General features: G+C 49.6%; 1 protein-coding gene across 2 annotated transcripts in view; it reads left to right on the forward strand.

Moving 5' to 3' along the window:
- The window catches only part of ESPL1 (extra spindle pole bodies like 1, separase), a 588,475-nt gene that overhangs the window by 379,241 nt on the left and 191,714 nt on the right, over positions 1–17,520 (forward strand). For both annotated transcript variants that reach the window (XM_078687592.1, XM_078687600.1), the window contains one exon: positions 3,317–3,530. In XM_078687592.1, the coding sequence (XP_078543718.1) occupies positions 3,317–3,530 (214 nt within the window). The remainder of the gene's footprint in view (positions 1–3,316; positions 3,531–17,520) is intronic.

Here is a 17,520-nt window from a genome sequence, read left to right on the forward strand (position 1 = left end):
GCCATTTCCACGGTCACTGGTATTCTGCGGGTGGGTGAACCTGTCACACTGTTTCCTGTGGACAACCTTTTGGAAGTTCTCCACCTGGTCTCTGGTGGACGGGAGTTGTTCCTTTCCTTTGAAGCGTCACTCCACAATTCTCTTATGGGGGCGCCCTGCCACGGGTGATCTGGTGCCTCTGGTGCTGCGGCATCGCCACCACCCTGCTCCGCATGTCCCTGTCTGTCTTTCCTTCCACCCAAGGCTCTCTTCTGCGTAATGCCTTTCCGTGTTTGCCTGTGGTATTGTTTCCTCCGTCTCCGGAAGCCCGGTGGTTGGATTTATGGGAGCGTAATGTCTTTACTTCTTCCAGCGCTGCCTTGCGAGCACTTAACACTTTGTGTGTGTTGACCAGGGCTACTCCCAGTCTGTGGGACTCGGAGTCTCTTCTTTCGCATGTCTCCCATGAGGGTACCCGTGCTGATCTGTGGGGCCATGTGTTGGATGGTAGTGAGTTGGCCGCGTTTATTCTTCGTGCGGGTTTGGATGTTGCCGAATATCTCGGACGTGCTATGGCCACTTCTGTGGCTCTCCGTTGCCATGCCTGGCTACGTGATGCTGTTTTTCCTGAAAATGTCAGGGAACGCTTAGTTGATCTACCCTTTGACGGTGTCCTTCTATTTAACACGGACTCAACCATTCAGCGTCTTCTTGCGGGGGCTCTGTTCTCCTCCTCCTCCTCCTCCTCCTCCTCCTCAGAAGGTGTTTTTGTTGTTTATCCGGTTCTTAGTGGGAATTGTTATCTCACTGTTCCTGGAATCTGGTGTTGGGGTGCCCGTTACACTTTGTGAGGGATACTGTGCCCTCGGGGTCCTAAGTTGGCCTACCTCTTCAGTTCGTTCAGCCCCCTCTTTGCAAAGAGTGTTCTTTTTGACTGTTTGCCGTGTCCTACCCTACGTGGGGTATTTATAGCTTTTGGATAGCCCGGTCTTACACTGGGGAGGTATGGACTCCCCCTTGCGGGTTCCTTGCCTTTCCTGGTGTTGCTTTTTGCCGTGGGTGCGTTTTCTTAGGCAGCTGCGATGTTGTGCTGCAGTGTTTTTGCCGTTTGTCTGCTGTCTGGCCTGGTTCTTTGTCTGGTTCCAGAAGGGATATTTTCCTGTGTTGACGACTTGTTTTCGCCCTACTTGTTTCTCCTCTTGTTTTCCGGCTGGTTGCTTGTTGGTACCTAGCTCTGCCCGCCTGGACGTTGTAGTCTGAACGTTTCGTTGGTGGTGGTTGTCGGCATCCAGCTGTGACCGCCGGTTCTTCTGGTCCACGGCCAGTGGCCTTGGAGTGAGGCCTGGAGCCCCTGCTTCTGGTTTTTCGGGTGCCTCATGGGACTGTTTATAATTTTCCACCTGCCTTATTACTGAGGAGCTGTTCTGTCTGGCCTGTTGAGGTCCAGCTATGTTGAGTTCGGCCGCCCACTTCACTGGGTGTGTTCCCGGTGGAGGGCTCTTGGCCTCTTTTCTGCTCTTCTCCTTGGAGTCTCTGGGTTACTCTTCTTCCTCAGTACTCCCTGCTTTGCCTGTACCGGAGGCTTTCGGGGAGGTCCCTGGTACATTGGCTGATGGCCTCCCTTTTTCATTGCCTGTACCTGGGGCTTCCGGTGGAGGTCCCTGGTTCATTGCCTGCTGGTCTCCTTTCGTATTGCCTGTACCTGGGGCTTCCGTTGGAGGTCCCTCATACATTGGCTGAGGGCCTCCTTTCGCTTTGCCCTTCCTTCTCCTGTTGAGGAGGGCAGGGGGAGCTGCCGCTTGTCGGTGTGACACATCCCCTGGGGGGGGGGGCGGTGTTCTCCGCCACACTGAGGTTCTTGTCTGCTGGGCCGGGCTCTTTTCCCTGTCCCTGTGGCTCACCGCCTGTTGGAGAGGACTGGGTTATATCCCTGTCCGAGCGAATGGTCCCCTGTCGTAGCATTGGGTTCACCTGAGCTGGGGAGGTCCCTTTGCAGACCCTCCTTCCCCTTGGGTATGGCTAGGGTATCTATTCTAAGTTAAGGAATCCGCGGCTAGTAGTCTCTATCAGATGTAAGAGTTATTTACCTCCGGTAACGATGTATCTGATAGACGATTCTAGCCGCAGATTCCTTCCCGACCTGCCCTTCCTCCCCGTTCTGCGAGGGCCCTCTTGGTCTTCTGCACTCGTCTGCTTCCGGGTGGTTGTCTTTTACGAGTACTTTTTCTTCCTCCCTCCTTCGGGGGATGCTCCATTCTTGACTTTTATAAGCACTTCTGTGCCCCTGCACCCTGGTCTCCAGCATGGGGTTCGCTTGTGGTTCTTCTTCCCTTTTATTACTTGCACTTCTCTCTTTGGCAGTCCTTGGGGTTGAAGTGCCTTGGCTGGTCTCGACCTTAGCTTTCGGGAGATTTTCTCCCAGCTGGTATTTCCTGAAGTTGAATGGTCATTGCTCTCCGTTCTGACCTCTGTGTCCCTTTCTGTTCCGGCCGGTGGCTGCAGACTTCTTGGTCTGCTGTGTATTTTTCACATGCTTCTGTCATGGGGAGGCTGCTATATTTGTTTGCAGGGTTGCTTTCCAGTAGCTGGCCCTATTCTTTCATTCCAGATCTAGGTGCCCCAGTACCTGGCTCTATTCTGGATGGTGCTGTTCCTCACCATTGTTTCTTCCCTTCTGTTTAGCAGGGTTTTTTCGCGCACTGTTCCAGTATTCTCACAGCTTTGTTAGTGATGGCTCCGCGTTGTGGCGCGGAAATGTTCTCAGAAGGAAACTGACGAAGGCTCGCCAGGGTGGGACTTATGTATCCTCGCTGACGTCATGGATGCAGATGACGTCAGGATGGAGTCACGTGGTGCCGACCAGGGATGCTGTGGCAAAAAGTTTTCCGGATCTAGTCTCACGCCTGGGGATAATTCTACGTAAAAAGAATCTACGGCTGGATATATTGTGACCGGAGGTATGTAACTCGTACTTCTTTCTGTCCCTCATAGAAATTTTTGTGCTCATTTTATGCCCAGAGGCAGATAATGCAGTACATATATAAAAATATAATTATTATTTGGAAAGCATATTTTCAGAATTAGATGGTGCAGTAACTAGCTCAAATCTGGTGGCTCTGCACATCAACATTTTTATTTAATTACTCCTTTATATGCAGTTTTTTCTTGCAAAATGTGTTTACTTTTAGTTCAGTTTTCAAAATGGTGTACTAAACATTGTAGTCATGTTTGTGTGGAGGCATTGTGGGTGTTGTCTTGAAGGATGTTTCTCCTTTGCTTTTGCTTCAGTGCAGTCATTCAAGTGTTTAGATGCGATTTCGTTCCATTTCTTCTGCAGGTGCTTCTGATGTTGACGAAGTTTACAGCACAATGAAGGATGCCTTCCACTGTGTTCACCACTATCCACCGAGTATACTCTACGCCCAACTGTGCCAGCTCATGGCACTCTGTTCGGGGAGCAATGATCCATACACTACAGCTTATCTAGTATCAGAGTCTGTGGCAGTCACCACACGGCATCAGCTGATGAGCAATATCCACAGGAAGCTGCGGTGAGCTGGTCCTTATGAAACAGAGGCATTATGGGGCTGGATGAAAGTAGGAGTGGGTCAAAAGATGAATGGAGGATGCATGAAACTATGAACAGATGAATGCAATGCAATTTAGACTTTGAGTAGTGAGACCGTTAAATGCCATTAGGCTAGGGGATCAGAAGCTAGGGTTCATGACACCAGGTGAAGCAAGGTGCAAAACCATAGTGGGGTTCAGGATTTGAGGGAATCACTAAAACTGGTAAGTGCATGGAATTGGCGATTGTGTGTGGTGGGTATCGGGCACTGTTTTAAATGCTTAAATGTTGTTTGAATACTCTGGAGGACTTGTGCCAAATGTGGTTGTGTGAATTAGATTTCCTGATTGATACTTCCAACCACAGATCATTCACATTTAGAAGATACCCAGGCACCAGACTGGTTTTGGCAGATTTAAACATCAATGCTCCCAAGTGCTGGTTGGTGGCACTGTGCGACTCCACATGCACTACGTTCTATCCCAGAAGTTACAATGGTACCACATCTTGTTTGCAACAGTTCATTTCTTTGTGTATCTTGATACCCTGAATTTCTCAATTGGCTATTTTTTTTCTGAAACTTAATTTGTTCATTGTTCAAGGTAACTGTCTCCTCTTAAGACTTCAGGGTTTAAGACTTGTAGGGACTTTCGCAAACCAATATCTGACCGATTTCACCACCCCACTCGAGATATTGCTCTGTTTAGGTTCGGGCATGACTCCAAGTCCTGTGAGGAGTAGCGCCTTGAGTCAAAGGTGTTTCAACAACACAAAGCTATACGTCGCTGAACACTGAAAGAAGTGACGAAAGGCTTAATGTAGAATGTGCAGACCCCCTCCTATTCTCAGGGGTGTTCACAAGATAAGTCCTTGTCTCAGTCCAGGTCTTCTGTTAAGTCAGAGTGGAAGCATGAGGAGAACAAGCAGGGTGTATCACAGTCCTGCGACTCAGCTCTAGGAGTCACAAGGATATAAGGTCCAGCTCCTGGTCCCCAACCGTTGAGCCAATTCCAATGCTGATCTTGATACACCCTGAGTTTCTGGAGACAGCGCAGCAGATTGATGCTTTCAAAGAGGCCATGTTGCACATCTTTTGAACTCGTCTGGAACCCTATGCAGCCTCTTTAGGCCCCAAGGATCCGTGGAGACCTCCAGTCGGCTTACTGTTAGGGGGGTCTGCTGTTGGCGCCACCTGTGTCTCCTGGACTGCCTTGGGTTCCTCACGGATGCTGGAGCCAACTTTCAGTCTAGTCCTGAAATTCAGACTGGTCCCTTCGAAAGAGACTGTGCCAGAGGAAGACTGTTTCTATAGTTGTTTAGGTCTGACTCCAAATTGAATTGGTCCCGGCCCTAGCAGAGTTCACATCCCAACACCAAACCGACACACCTGATTCCCATCCCAGTCTGACAAAATCTTCCATCTGCCTCAGTCACATACTAGCGCTCCACAACTCTGTGTCTGATTCTGGTCAGTCAACAGGTATTTATTGATGACAACGGAGATGGGGACTGTTTTCCCCCTCACTAGGTCAATGACAACCTATATGTCAACTTACAGGATGCCCGTGACTTTGACACTTCCCTGGACACTGAGATTTGTTTTATCCACTTGCTCCTTCAACAGAAGTGTACTTTGCTGTGGTGATCAAATGGCTAGCGGGGGTTTCTTGACTTACAGTTGCCAACTTTGGATGTCAAAACTAATGTCTTAACAAAAGTTTTACAAACTCCTCAAGCTACCTTGAGCCCTCACTTCAATTAATTAAGTCATGAGTCGTGCCCTCTTATAAGCACTTAGTATAAGCCATGTTCTGTCCTCCAGTGAACAGGAGGATGCTGGGTGTCCCTTCAGTGTAGAAATATCGGTGGTTCAGGCTTACCCCAGTCAGGTGAACCCCCCAACTCATTCCGTACAACTGACCCAGAAAGCCAAAATAAATCAAGGAATTCAGGAAGAAAATGTTCCCTTTTGCCAACCTAGCCCTAGGATCGATCAATGTTTGCTGGAGAGATATTACCAAGCTCTATCGGACATGGTTTGTTAGATCTGGTTAGTAGTTTGAAAGGAATTTCAGGCCAACCAGGCTATAATCATCCAAGCTAGTCTAGATACTGCAGAATACTTCGTCTGGGCTGGACACTGCAGACGACTTGGGCAGAGCAAGTGGCACTAGTGTGGTGCTTGGACGACATGCTTTTATAGGATCCACAAGCTTCTCAGATGTGGTGCCAAGCAGCTTTAACATGCTGTTCGATGAGTCTTGCCTTTTTGACGAGCGCTGATTGAGCACTGGAATGCTTTAAATAAAGCGGGGCACTGCACTTTCCTTAGGCCTTTCCACCCCTGCGAGACTGTACACTCAACAATTTTACCACTTTAATGGCTACTTGTGGGAAGCAGACTCTCTATATACTATACCAAAATGAGCTATAGTGTGCAATGTCCAGTGGTTCCCCAGAGGCTTTACAGAGACTAAAGTAGATAATACTAATGCTCTCTATTGTAGTAGTGTGGGCTCGCAGTTAGGCGTATCAAAGGGTAGTGTTAAGCATTTGTTGTACACACAGTGGCAATAAATGACACACTCAGTGAATAAATCCGAGACCAATTTATAAAAATAGTACTTGGTTATATTTATTTTGCAGAACCACAGAACTTAGTCTTGGGTAATTATGTTTTGCAATAGAAATACATTGCAATGTAAAAAGTGCAATTTTCATACTTTGCAATGTTAACCTATGGGAGGAAGAAAACATTCAGCATACATATAGGTAACATCGACGTACAAGACCAGCCTTTCATAGCTAAGATCAGTATTCGGTAAAGTTCATTTTGGCACCAACAGTGCACCACCACCAGCAGCAGCACAGGAGGCAGCTGGGTGCAGGGTGCAAGTATGAGGCCATGCAGAGACTGCAGGCAACGTCTGAGACCAGGAGAGGTTGTCTCATGGTGGATTTGGCCTCTGGAGTGCTGGGGAACCTTGCTGGGACCAGTGGGCCACTTTGACTCAGGCCTGAGGTATCCGGTGCAGAGGTGGAACTGGGGTAGGCTTTGCTGTTCTTCAGGCCAGATTTATTACTTTGGAGATGGTTGCTTGGTGAAAAGTTTTGCTGTTCTCAGGAGATCTTAGTCTTGGTCATTATTGAAGGCAGGCAGTCCTCCCAATGTTATTGAGGTCGCTGGGCAGCAGGACGAGTCTTCTTTTGGCGCAGAATTGTCGAGGGCTGCAGACCAGCTGTGGGGCTGGAGCCAAGTCAGTAGTTCTCTGCAGTCTACTCTGCTGGTGCGGCTCTGTGGTATCCGGATCTTAGGTAGTCTGGAATTGAAGTTCCGGTTCTGGGGATAACACGAAAATACTAGATTTAGGGGCGTTACAAGGGAGTGACAGGTAGTGGACAATGAACCCCCTACTTGGTGTGTCTACACCCTCCATTATACCCACCTCCTGTGAAAGGGGGCCTTAGACTTAACCCTGATTGGGTAAGTGCCACCATCTTCAAGATGGTGGCCACTGAAAAGTGTACTTCCTCGCCTCCAGCACCTGAGGGGTGGACTTGGCAGAGAGGGGCACACTAATTCTTTCCATGTTTTCTCGCCTATCTGCTTGCCAAAAGGGGGTGAGGACAGGAAGGGGGCCTGCTTCCTCTTACAGGAGAGGCTGGGGTCGCATTACAAAGGAGGCAAGGCCTCTGAAGCTCCCCGCCACGAATGGCTGTTCCTTACCAGGGATAGGTGTGAACATCTCCATCCAGGAAAGGCATTGTTCTCGAACTCTGACTGTGCAGGCCCTCTCCCCATGAGGTCAACACTGTCTGGTTCTAGCAGGCTGGCTAAGGTCAGTCTGTGACCACACTTAGGATTCATAGGTTTATGGGGACCCTGCCAAGGGGTCCTCTTTGTGCAATTTTAATAAGTCTGTCACAAATCGGTGCAGGTTTATTATGCTGAGAAGTTTGGTACTAAATATCCCATACTTCAATGAGGTCATCATGGAGCTGGGGAACTTGTAATGACAAGTGCCCAGCCCATGTACTTATTATGGCTTCCTTGGTCACTTACAGTATCCAGGAATCGACAAGGATATATCTGAGGGAGACTATTATATATTCCTTACCCTGGAATTACCCCCAGGCATCAGACTGGATCTGGAGAATTTTTCTTCAGCAGTACCCCTACGCGTCGGTAGGTGGCATCGGTAGACTCCGTGTTCTTCGTTAGCGTCGTGATCGCCGGAATGACGTAGCGGTATCTAATTAGACGCCGTCTCTGTGCGTGAACGTCCGTTCTTTATTGTTCTGCACCAGCCAGCGCAGATCTGGAGAAAGCGGTACCCTTAGTAATTTTTTGACTACAGTTTTTTCGTCTTTTGTCAACTTCTTTTTCAGAGTTGTTTGACTCCTGGTGCACGGAGGGATGTCACATCGGACCAGCTTCAAACCTTGTGACTCCTGTTATAAGTTGATGTCGGTTATGGACCCACATCTCGTGTGCCTCTGGTGTCTGGAGCGCCACCACGACCCAAAGTTGTGCTCCGACTGTAGCGCATGAATCTGAAGACTTTGCGGGAGCGGTCCCGAAAGCTTCTCGAGACTCGACAGTCAGCTTTGTGCCGCTTGAGGACCTGGTCAAGAGGGAGGTTGTGGGAACGGTCCCAGAGTCACCACCATCACTCCTCAGCAAAGTCTTCGGGTAAGTCGAAGCACAAGAAGAAGGCAAAGAAGCACCATCGCTCTACGCCTTCTCCCGGTCCGTCGGCCGACTCGGGATGCGGAAGGCGTCCTTCGGCTCCCGCCGCGGAGCCTCATGGGTCAGCTCCTAGCTTCCCTCCCTTCTCAGGAATGGAAAGACCCCAGCACAACTTCGTACCATTTTCAAAGCCCTCCACTTCATATTTGGGCAGCAGACTCCGCCAGCGGGCCTTCGGACCCCGCAGACTTGGCTGGGGGTTCTAAGCCTTCGATGCTGGAGGCTCTGGCCCCAGTGCAGCAGAGCCCCCAGGGATCCAGGCCTGGATCCGGGTTGGTGCCGGTCAACCTTACGACACCTCCTCTGACACAGATTCCATTGTCGACACCCCTGCCCCCTCTGGCGTCGGATGTGTACCCGGCTGGCATCGACCCTGGCCTCCCCCTCGACTTGGACACAGCAGCGGCACTTTTGCACTACTGTTCTATCCTGGCGTTCCTTTTCACCCTGAGTGGCAGCCAGATGAAGGGTGAGGAGGACTGGAGGGGTCTATTGACCCTCTGGCAGACCAGCCTGAAGAGCCAGACTGTATAGAGGAACTGTGTGAGGCCGGTGGTTTGGATACATCCCCAGACCTTGTATGCTTTCTCCCCCTACTGTGGCTACGGAGGAGGGAGCCTCCTACGCGATGGTGTTGCGTAGGGCAGCTGAGGCCTTGGGCCTTGAGCTACCTATGGTGGCAGTCAGGATCAATCTCCTGACTGAGGTGCTTCAATCAGCAGCAGCCTCTTCGGGCCCCTGCTGCCATTCAATGAGGCCCTCACGGACATCCTTCTGGGCACTTCGTCCAAGCTCAGCACAGGGGTTCCTGTGGATAGGATGATTGCCTGACGCCTCCACCTGGCCCCAGGTGACCCCATTTTCCTCTCCCAACACCCTACCCCTGAGAGCTTGGTGGTCCAAGCCTCAGCGTCCAAAGGTGCATTCCCTACTGCTCCCCCAGATAGGGTATCAAAGAGGCTGGAACATCTTGGGAAGATATTTTTTACTTCCAGCTTATGACTACAGTCGGTGAACACCACATGTCTCTTGGACCGTTACACCCACTCTGTGTGGGACACGGTTGCACAGGTGCTGCCACAGGGCCCGGACCATACTCTCCCGTGCGGACGCTGAGGGGAGAGATGCAGCAAAGTTTGCCATTTGCTGTGGGCTGGACACCGCCAATTCGCAAGGCAGGACGATTTCAGCGTCTGTAGCCCTGAGACGCTACGCCCAAGAAGCCAGTGAACCTCAGCCAGGCAATGTCCAATCGACCCTTTTGGACATGCCTTTAGATGGCCGTTGCTTGTTTGGCGACAAGGCGGACAGCGCCCTAGATTGCTTCAAGGATTCTAGAGCTATGGCCAGATCCTTGGGCCTCGCTACCACCTCTCGCCCCACGTAGTCTGCTTTTCACCCCTTTCGTGGCTACGGAAGGGGTGCCCCACCACGTTCAGCCCAGAGCCACAGGCCTGCGCAAACTACCCATCCTCTGCGCAGCCGGGGACGTGGGACCCAGAGCCGTGGGTCTGGGGGCCAGCGCGTGGGCCAGTCCGCTGGTGCCACCTCTACAGCAGCCTCTAAACTTTCCTAGTCCGACCTTTCAGGCCAACCAGTTGCCAGTGGGCGTCAGGATCTGCCATCACCTCCCCCAATGGCACAACATCACGGCAGACAAGTGGGTTTTGCAGATAGTGTAAAGGGGCTACTCCCTCCCCTTAGAGACTAGCCCTCCCTCCATGCCACCAACACTCCACTCCGTGTCAGAGGACTACTTGGCCCTTCTCCGCCAGGAAGTTACGGCTCTCTAGGCCAAGGGAACTATTGAGGGAGTCCCTGTCCCAGAAGTTGGTCGTGGTTGTTACTCCCACTACTTCCTGGACAAAGGCCTGCGCCCTATCTTGGATCTCAGGGATGTCAACCGCTTCCTCCGGATGGAGAAGTTAAAAATGTTAACATTGGCTCAGGTCCTTTCTGCCCTCAACCCTGGAGACTGGATGGTAGCGTTGGACTTGCAGGATGCTTACTTCCACATCCCCGTCCTGCCGGCACACAGGTATTACCTACGGTTCACGGTAGGCCACAAGCATTTTCAGATTACCGTGCTCCCCTTTGGCCTTAACAGCGCCCCTCGGGTGTTCACGATAGGGATGCCTGTGGTCGCGGCTCATCTGTACAGATCAGGGGTTCCAGTCATCCCCCATCTCGACGACTGGCTGTTGAAGGCAGGCTCACCCCAGGCTGTCGTCTCCCACCTCTAGACCAGGGCCGACCTCCTGCATTTGCTGGGTTTCACGATCAACGTGCCGAAGTCACACCAGACTCCCTCTCAGCAGCTTCTTTTCATCAGAGCAGTTCTGGATACAGCACAGTTTAGGGCTTATCCTCCCGAGCAGCGAGTCCGGGATATTCGGGCTACGAAACCGATGTTTCAGCCTGTATCCCGGATTTCAGTGAGTGACTCGGAGGCTGCTGGGCCTCATGGCCTCCTGCATCCTTCTGGTGGATCATGCCAGGTGGCATATGCGGGCTCTGCAGTGGGACCTGAAGTTCCAGTGGGCACAGAATCAGGGGAATCTTTCTGATGTCGTCCAGATCTCGGAGGGCACTGCACACCAATTGCAGTGGTGGCTAACGAACCAGGATTGGGTCAACAGCAGGTCCCTCTCCCTTCCCCAAACCCACCCCTACTTCACAGTGGTGACCGATGCGTCACTTCTGGGATAGGGTGGCCACTTGGGGGAGGCGGAGATCAGAGGCTTCTGGTCTCAGCGGAGTCCAGGCTCCACATCAACCTGCTTGAGCTCCGGGTAATTAGTCTTGCACTGAAAACATTCCTTCTGTCAAGAGAAGAGTAGTGCAGGTGTTCATGGACAAAACCACAGCCATGTGGTACTGCAACAAACAGGGTGGGGTGGGGTTTGTGGATCCCTATGTCAAGAGGCTCTTCGCCTTTGGTCATGGCAGGAACATCAGGGCATGTCCCTGGTGGTTCAACTACTGGCAGGTTCCCTGAACGCCAGGGAGGTCGAACTCTGCCGCCGGTGCATGAAGGATCACAAATGGAGTTCTCACTCAGAGGTGGTGCAAGGACTTTTTCAGCAGTGGGGAGAGCCTTGGTTAGATATTTTCGCCACCGAAGAGAATGCGTAATGTCAGCAGTTCTGCCCATTGGCATTTCTAAGGCGGCACTCGATTGGTGACGCTTTTCGTTGCGAGTGGAATTGCAGTCTTCTATACAGCTTTCCACCTAAACCACTTCTGCCCAGAGTGCTGAAGATCAAGCGTGACCGGGCCCAAGCCATTTTCGTGGCTCCAGATTGTATACGTAGAAAAAGGTGCCCCTTGTTTGCTTTTAGGTCCAAGAGGAGGGGGAAATAACTGTGAGATAAAAACCTCTGATCTGACCTATTTCATTTCAACATTGGCAGATGCTCAAATTACGACATTTCCTCCTAGAATGAGTCTTATCGCATATCATTTTTGTTGTGATTTTATTATTTATCAAACACTTGTGTATTTTCTTTTTTTGTATATAAATCTTTTTTTATGCTCATTGTCATAAAAACATATACAAATATTCACAAATTCATGATTTTTTGTGCTATTACACATTAAAGGATCAAATCTCCAAATTGTGGTAACCCCCACACAAAACCATCATACCTCCATTCTCACCTTTCATCCTCAACACAAGAAGTGACAATAAAATAGCACAAAAAAGATATTCATATACAAAAAAGAAAAAAATACAAGTGTTTGATAAAAAATAAAATCACAACAAAAATTATGCGATAAGACTCAGTCTATGGGGAAATGTCGTAATTTGAGCATCTGCCTATGCTGAAATGAAATTGTTCAGATCAGAGGTTTTTCTCTGTCGTGGCTCCAGATTAGGCACCGAGAGTCTGGTATCCCGAGCTCTTAAACATGGCGATTGATCCTCCGATCCGACTGCCTCTTCGGGAGGATCTTCTGTCGCAGAAACAGGGGACGGTCTTCCACCCAAACCTGTCCAGCCTCCACCTCCTTGCGTGGGGATTGAGCGGGGAAAGTTGACAGCTTTTGACCTTCCTCCTGAAGTCTGTAATGTCATCTTGGCAGCCAGGCGTCCCTCCGCTAAAACGGTATACTCCTGTAGATGGAACAAATTTGTGGTAGGTGCGCCGCAAAGGCTGTGGATCCCCTTTCTGCCCATCTTTTCAGAGGTTCTTCTCTTAATTATTTCTTTGACCCAGCAGGGCTCTGCTCTGGGTGCCCTTAAATGCTATCTTTCTGCCATTTCTGCCTTTCTTCTCCTTTCTTCTCCTTTCTGGTCAGCCTTCTCTTTTCAAGTCCCCTATTGTAAATAGATTTCTTAAGGGCATTACTCATCTCTTTCCTCCTATTCCTTTCGTAATGCCCCAGTGGGACTTGAATCCGGTCTTAACCTACCTTGTGTGCTCCTTTCGAACCACTACATAATTGTCCTCTCAGACTCTTGACCTTGAAGACTGCTTTTCTGGTTGCCATCACCTCTGCGCGCAGGGTGAGTGAGCTTCAGGTTCTTTCTTCTAAACATCCTTTCCTTGCTTTCTTCCCAAAGTGGTTACCTCTTTCCACATAGTACAGACCAAAACGTGCGCTATCATTTTATCTAGATCGCACAAAACTACAACTCCGGGTGGATGATCAGCTGTTTGTTGGTTATGTGGGCGCTAGGAAAGGTCGGGCTGTGCAGAAACAGACCATTTCTCGATGGATCGTTCTTTGCATTAAAATCTGTTTTTCCTCAGCGAAAAAAGAGCCTCCAGTAGGGTAGCGCGCCCTTTCCACCAGAGCGACAGCAGCCACTACTACTTTGGGACGTGGAGTCCCTCTCAGTGACATCTGCCAGGCAGCCACGAGGGCATCCTTGCACTAAACATTACTGCGCTGGATAGCTAAGTCTGGAGAGACAGCCTCTTTGACCGTTTAGTTCTCCAGGACTTTCTGGTGTGAACCTCTGTGGTTGGTATTGATGAGGTATCTATTCTAGGGTAAGCAATCTAGAACAAAGTTTTTCAGATGAACAAGTTACTTACCTTCAGTAACGATATATCTGTAAGAGACATATATTAGTTATAGATTCCTTACCGCCCCACCCATCCTCCCCGTTCTGCGTACTGACTTCTAGAGTAAGGGACTCTCTTCAGGGCCCTAGTTTTGTGCACCAGTGGCCAGTCTTGCATGGCTCCGAGCTTCTGGCGTGGAATGTTGTGTAAAGAACTGATGTCAGCATGCAGGGGTGCCGTCTAAGTAGATACCGCAATATCATTCCGGCGTTCACGACGCCAGCGACTAGTCTGAGTCGACCCGCACTACCTACAGACATGCAGGGGTACTGCTGAAGAAAATTCTCCGAATCCAGTCTGACGCCTGGAGGTAATTCTCAGGTAAGGAATCTATAACTAATGTCTTATGTTATGTTATGTTATTGTCATTTTTATTTCGCACAGATGCTCCAGCTAAGGAGCGTCCTGGCGCAGGAAATGGTGGACACAACACAACACTAAAAGAAAGGAAAAGTGGAGGAGATAAGGATTAAAACAGGAGGGTTTTCAGGGCCCTACGGAATACTAATAAATCCTCTAACGGGCGGATTTCTAAAGGAAGAGCATTCCAGAGGATCGCGGCTCTCACGCGAAAGGAACGGCCGCCCATCCGGCTAAGTCTGAAACGCGGGACAACCACCAGGGATTGGCCAAGAGATCTGAGAGGGCGAGTCGGAACATAGGGAGATACGAGCTTGTTAAGTATCTCTGGTGCCGACCCTTTTAAGATTTTAAAAGCAAGGCTTGGAGCTTTAAAGTGAATTCTGCTTTTGATCGGTGGCCAATGTAAGGACCGTAAAGTATTAGAAGTAGGACAGGTCCGTGGTAAACCGACCACTGCCCTCGCAGCCGCGTTCTGTACCCGTTGTAAGCGAAGGATCTCCGATTGGTTAGCTCCCAGTAGGAGCGAGCTGGCATAGTCCAACCGGGAGATAATCGTCGCTAGGATGACCAGCTGTCTTGTCGGAGCATCAAAAAATTTGAGCACCGGCCTTAGCCCACGTAGGACACCAAAACAACCTGCCGCCACTCTCTTGGTGTGAGTTGTAAAGCAGAGAGTATGATCTAGCCACACTCCCAGGTTTCTGAGTTCCAACACTGGTGAGGGGGCCGGCCCCAGCTCAGGCGGCCACCAACTGTCCCCCCAGCAATCCGCGTCCCTTCCAACGATCACCTTAGTTTTTTTCGCGTTCAGCTGGAGACAGTTGTTATTCATCCAGCTGGCCACCTCTCTCAGACCATTTTGGAACCTGAGGGCATCCTGTTCGGCATCCCCGCTGATCGTAACCGCTAGCTGCGTGTCGTCGGCGTATGAGACCATGGTTAGGCCCCACTGCCTGGCGACATCAGCCAGTGGCTGCACGTATAGGTTGAAAAGCGTGGGACTCAGCGAGGAGCCCTGAGGGACCCCCAAATACACTTACAAATATATTGTTACTGAAGGTAAGTAACTTGTTCTTCAGAGACATATCTGCTCATGCAGATATGTCTTCACAAGAGATATTGTGCACTCTGCCTTAGAGCTAAGGCCTGCTTGAGGGGCGTCTTACCTATGTCTCATGCAGTGTCTGTGGGCATGGCCCACAGGCATGTGTGCCATATTGACTCTTCATTTTTGTCTGCTTAAAGACACGCAGGGTGCATGTGCTCGGTGAGGGGTCCTTAGGGTGGCACAATTCATGCTGCAGCCTTTAGGGGCCCTCTTTAACCACAAGGCCATTAGTACCCGGGTTCCCTTCTACAAGGTACTTGTATGTGAGCTAAAGAGATGCTAATTGTGGAAAAGGGTACAGTTTAGGGAATGTCAGGCACAGCGGACCTGGTTGGCACTGACCCAGTGCACTTCCAGTTGAAATTACATTATTTTCCAGGCAAAAGTGAGGGCTAACCATGTCAAAAAAGAGGCACTTTCTTACACTACTATAGAGGGTTGTTCTACTGGCATTGCTGAGACCCACAGTTATCGCAAAAGGCATCCCAGTTCTTTCATGATTGTGTTCCGGAATTAAGAAGGCCACATCAAGGCCACCAGGGGCAGCAAACGTTTGCGTCCTCACAATCTACTGCATTCAACTCCAAGCTGCCTTAGTTTCCCCTTGGGGGCACACAACCACTCTGAGAAGGCTGGATCAGTAATTTCCTCCATTTGTGTTGGGAGAACTTGGGTTGGTTGAGGGGGTGGTAACCCTGCTCAAGCGGCATACACAATCCCTGTCCATGTGAACAGCTAAAGTTACTAAATTGACCTGTGGTGAACCCTCAGGTAACTTGGCACAAAACAGGCTTAACTTGGAGGCAATGTGTAAAGTATTTATGCAGTACACAGACATTAATAACGTTATAACGCAGCACATGAAAAAAAATCCCTCTCCAATTGAGCCAAATAGAGTAACTTTCAATAAATTATTTGTCACCAAAACAAAAATCCAAATAGTAAAACCTGATTTTAAGGTAAAAACAAGCGTCTAAAATATTATAGTGCCAACCTTCAGACGTCTAGACAGGATACTAGGTCCAAGTAAAAAGAAATATGGCCGAATGTGATGAAGCTTGAGTTGGATTTAAAACGTTGATTGCACCCGGTCAGAGCTTACTTTTGGAGTTGGAAAAAGGTTACATAAAAAGTTTTGGAGACGGTAGAAGTTCAGTAGGGCAAGGTTGCAGGCTGTCTGAGAAGAAAGAGGCCTCTTTGGCGAAGCACTGCTTAACAGGGTTTTCTGCTGCAGAGAAGAATGTAATGGGATCTGCTTCTAAGTCCAGCATCCTGAGCGGATAGACAAGCAGGTTGGTGTCGGTCTCCTCTGTTCTCAGAGAAGTTTTTAGCCAAAATGTTTCCAAATAATGTCCAAAATTTGATGATTTTGGGCTATCTGGGCACCTTTTGCCACTATACCCACTAAGAGACCAGGACTGAGTGTTAGTGACTCTCAGGCTGGGTCCTGGTGGATGTTCAAGATGGTTGGACCCCTTTTTTATCCGCAAGGCTCCAATCAGAAGGCCAGCCAACTAGCCCTTTGAGTCACTCTGGTAGTCTAGGGTTCAGCAGTAGATTAGGGTTCATACAGCATGGCAGGCCACTGAGGTTCTAGCCGGGCTTCAGGCAGAAAAGCAGGTCTTCTATGTTCAACAAAGAGGTTTTCTGCAGGACACACCAGCAGGCAGTCCTTGAAGTCCTTTTGCAGGTCCAAAATGTGAACTGATTAGTGGGTCTGGGGGCTTTTTTCATACCAGATTCCTTCATTGAAGTACGTTTCTAGAGAATTCCTTTTGAAGTGCTTTCCCTGCCTTGGCTCCTGCCTGTTTGCATGCAGGAGTAACTAGTCCTTGGTGTAAAGGTAGAGCACAGCCTATTCATTTGCAAATGGGGCTGTGCCCACCGCCCCCTTCTCCCTGGTCCTGTCAGTTGATGACCCATCCAGGTTCACCAAACCATCGATTATCTGGTTGTCTGGGAGGAATAAGCCGCCAACTACATCCAGCCATGTGACCCAGGAATAGGATGCAGGCCCCAAATTAGGGCAGGAAAATGCAAAATTTCTAAAAATGTCATTTTCAAAACTGTAGTTTAAACTCCGACTTTACCATTAAAGAGTGGTTTAAATTTCAGTTTCTCCGACACCAAACATGTTTACCTGTCCCCAACCAGAAATTAACACAAAGCAAACACAAGGAGTCTAAACTGGGGTGGCATGGTGAGCAAAAGAACGATGGATTTAACCGAGATCTATTGACTGGGGGTAAATGTTTGATTTGCTCTGCATTCAGTCTATCAGCTGTGTCTTTTGCTTTCTTGCCCTAAGTTCACCGGGTATACCCAGACGTTGGGTCCCAGGCTCACTGTGCCACTGTATTCAAGCTAGCCTGACAGATATGGGGTGATGCCCTGAAACCGGTCCCAGGATGCTTGGAGTTGCAGGTAATTTATTGGGTGCTGAAAGCCTTCATACATCCATCTAAGGGAAGTTGGTTCAGGCTCTAACAGACAACCCTACTTCCATGTGGTACAGCACCAGAGCAACTGGAATGGGGTCCTGTGTACTGTGCTAGGAGGCACTTAGTCTCTAGGGTGGCCTGGAGCATCTGGACATTTCCCTGGTCGAAAACCACCTTACAGGATTTTCTCGAAAGCCAGGGCTGACCAATTCAGCATGCAGTTGCAACCCAAGGTG

Source organism: Lissotriton helveticus, chromosome 1_1, assembly GCF_964261635.1.
Source record: "Lissotriton helveticus chromosome 1_1, aLisHel1.1, whole genome shotgun sequence".
NCBI classification, from domain to species: domain Eukaryota; kingdom Metazoa; phylum Chordata; class Amphibia; order Caudata; family Salamandridae; genus Lissotriton; species Lissotriton helveticus.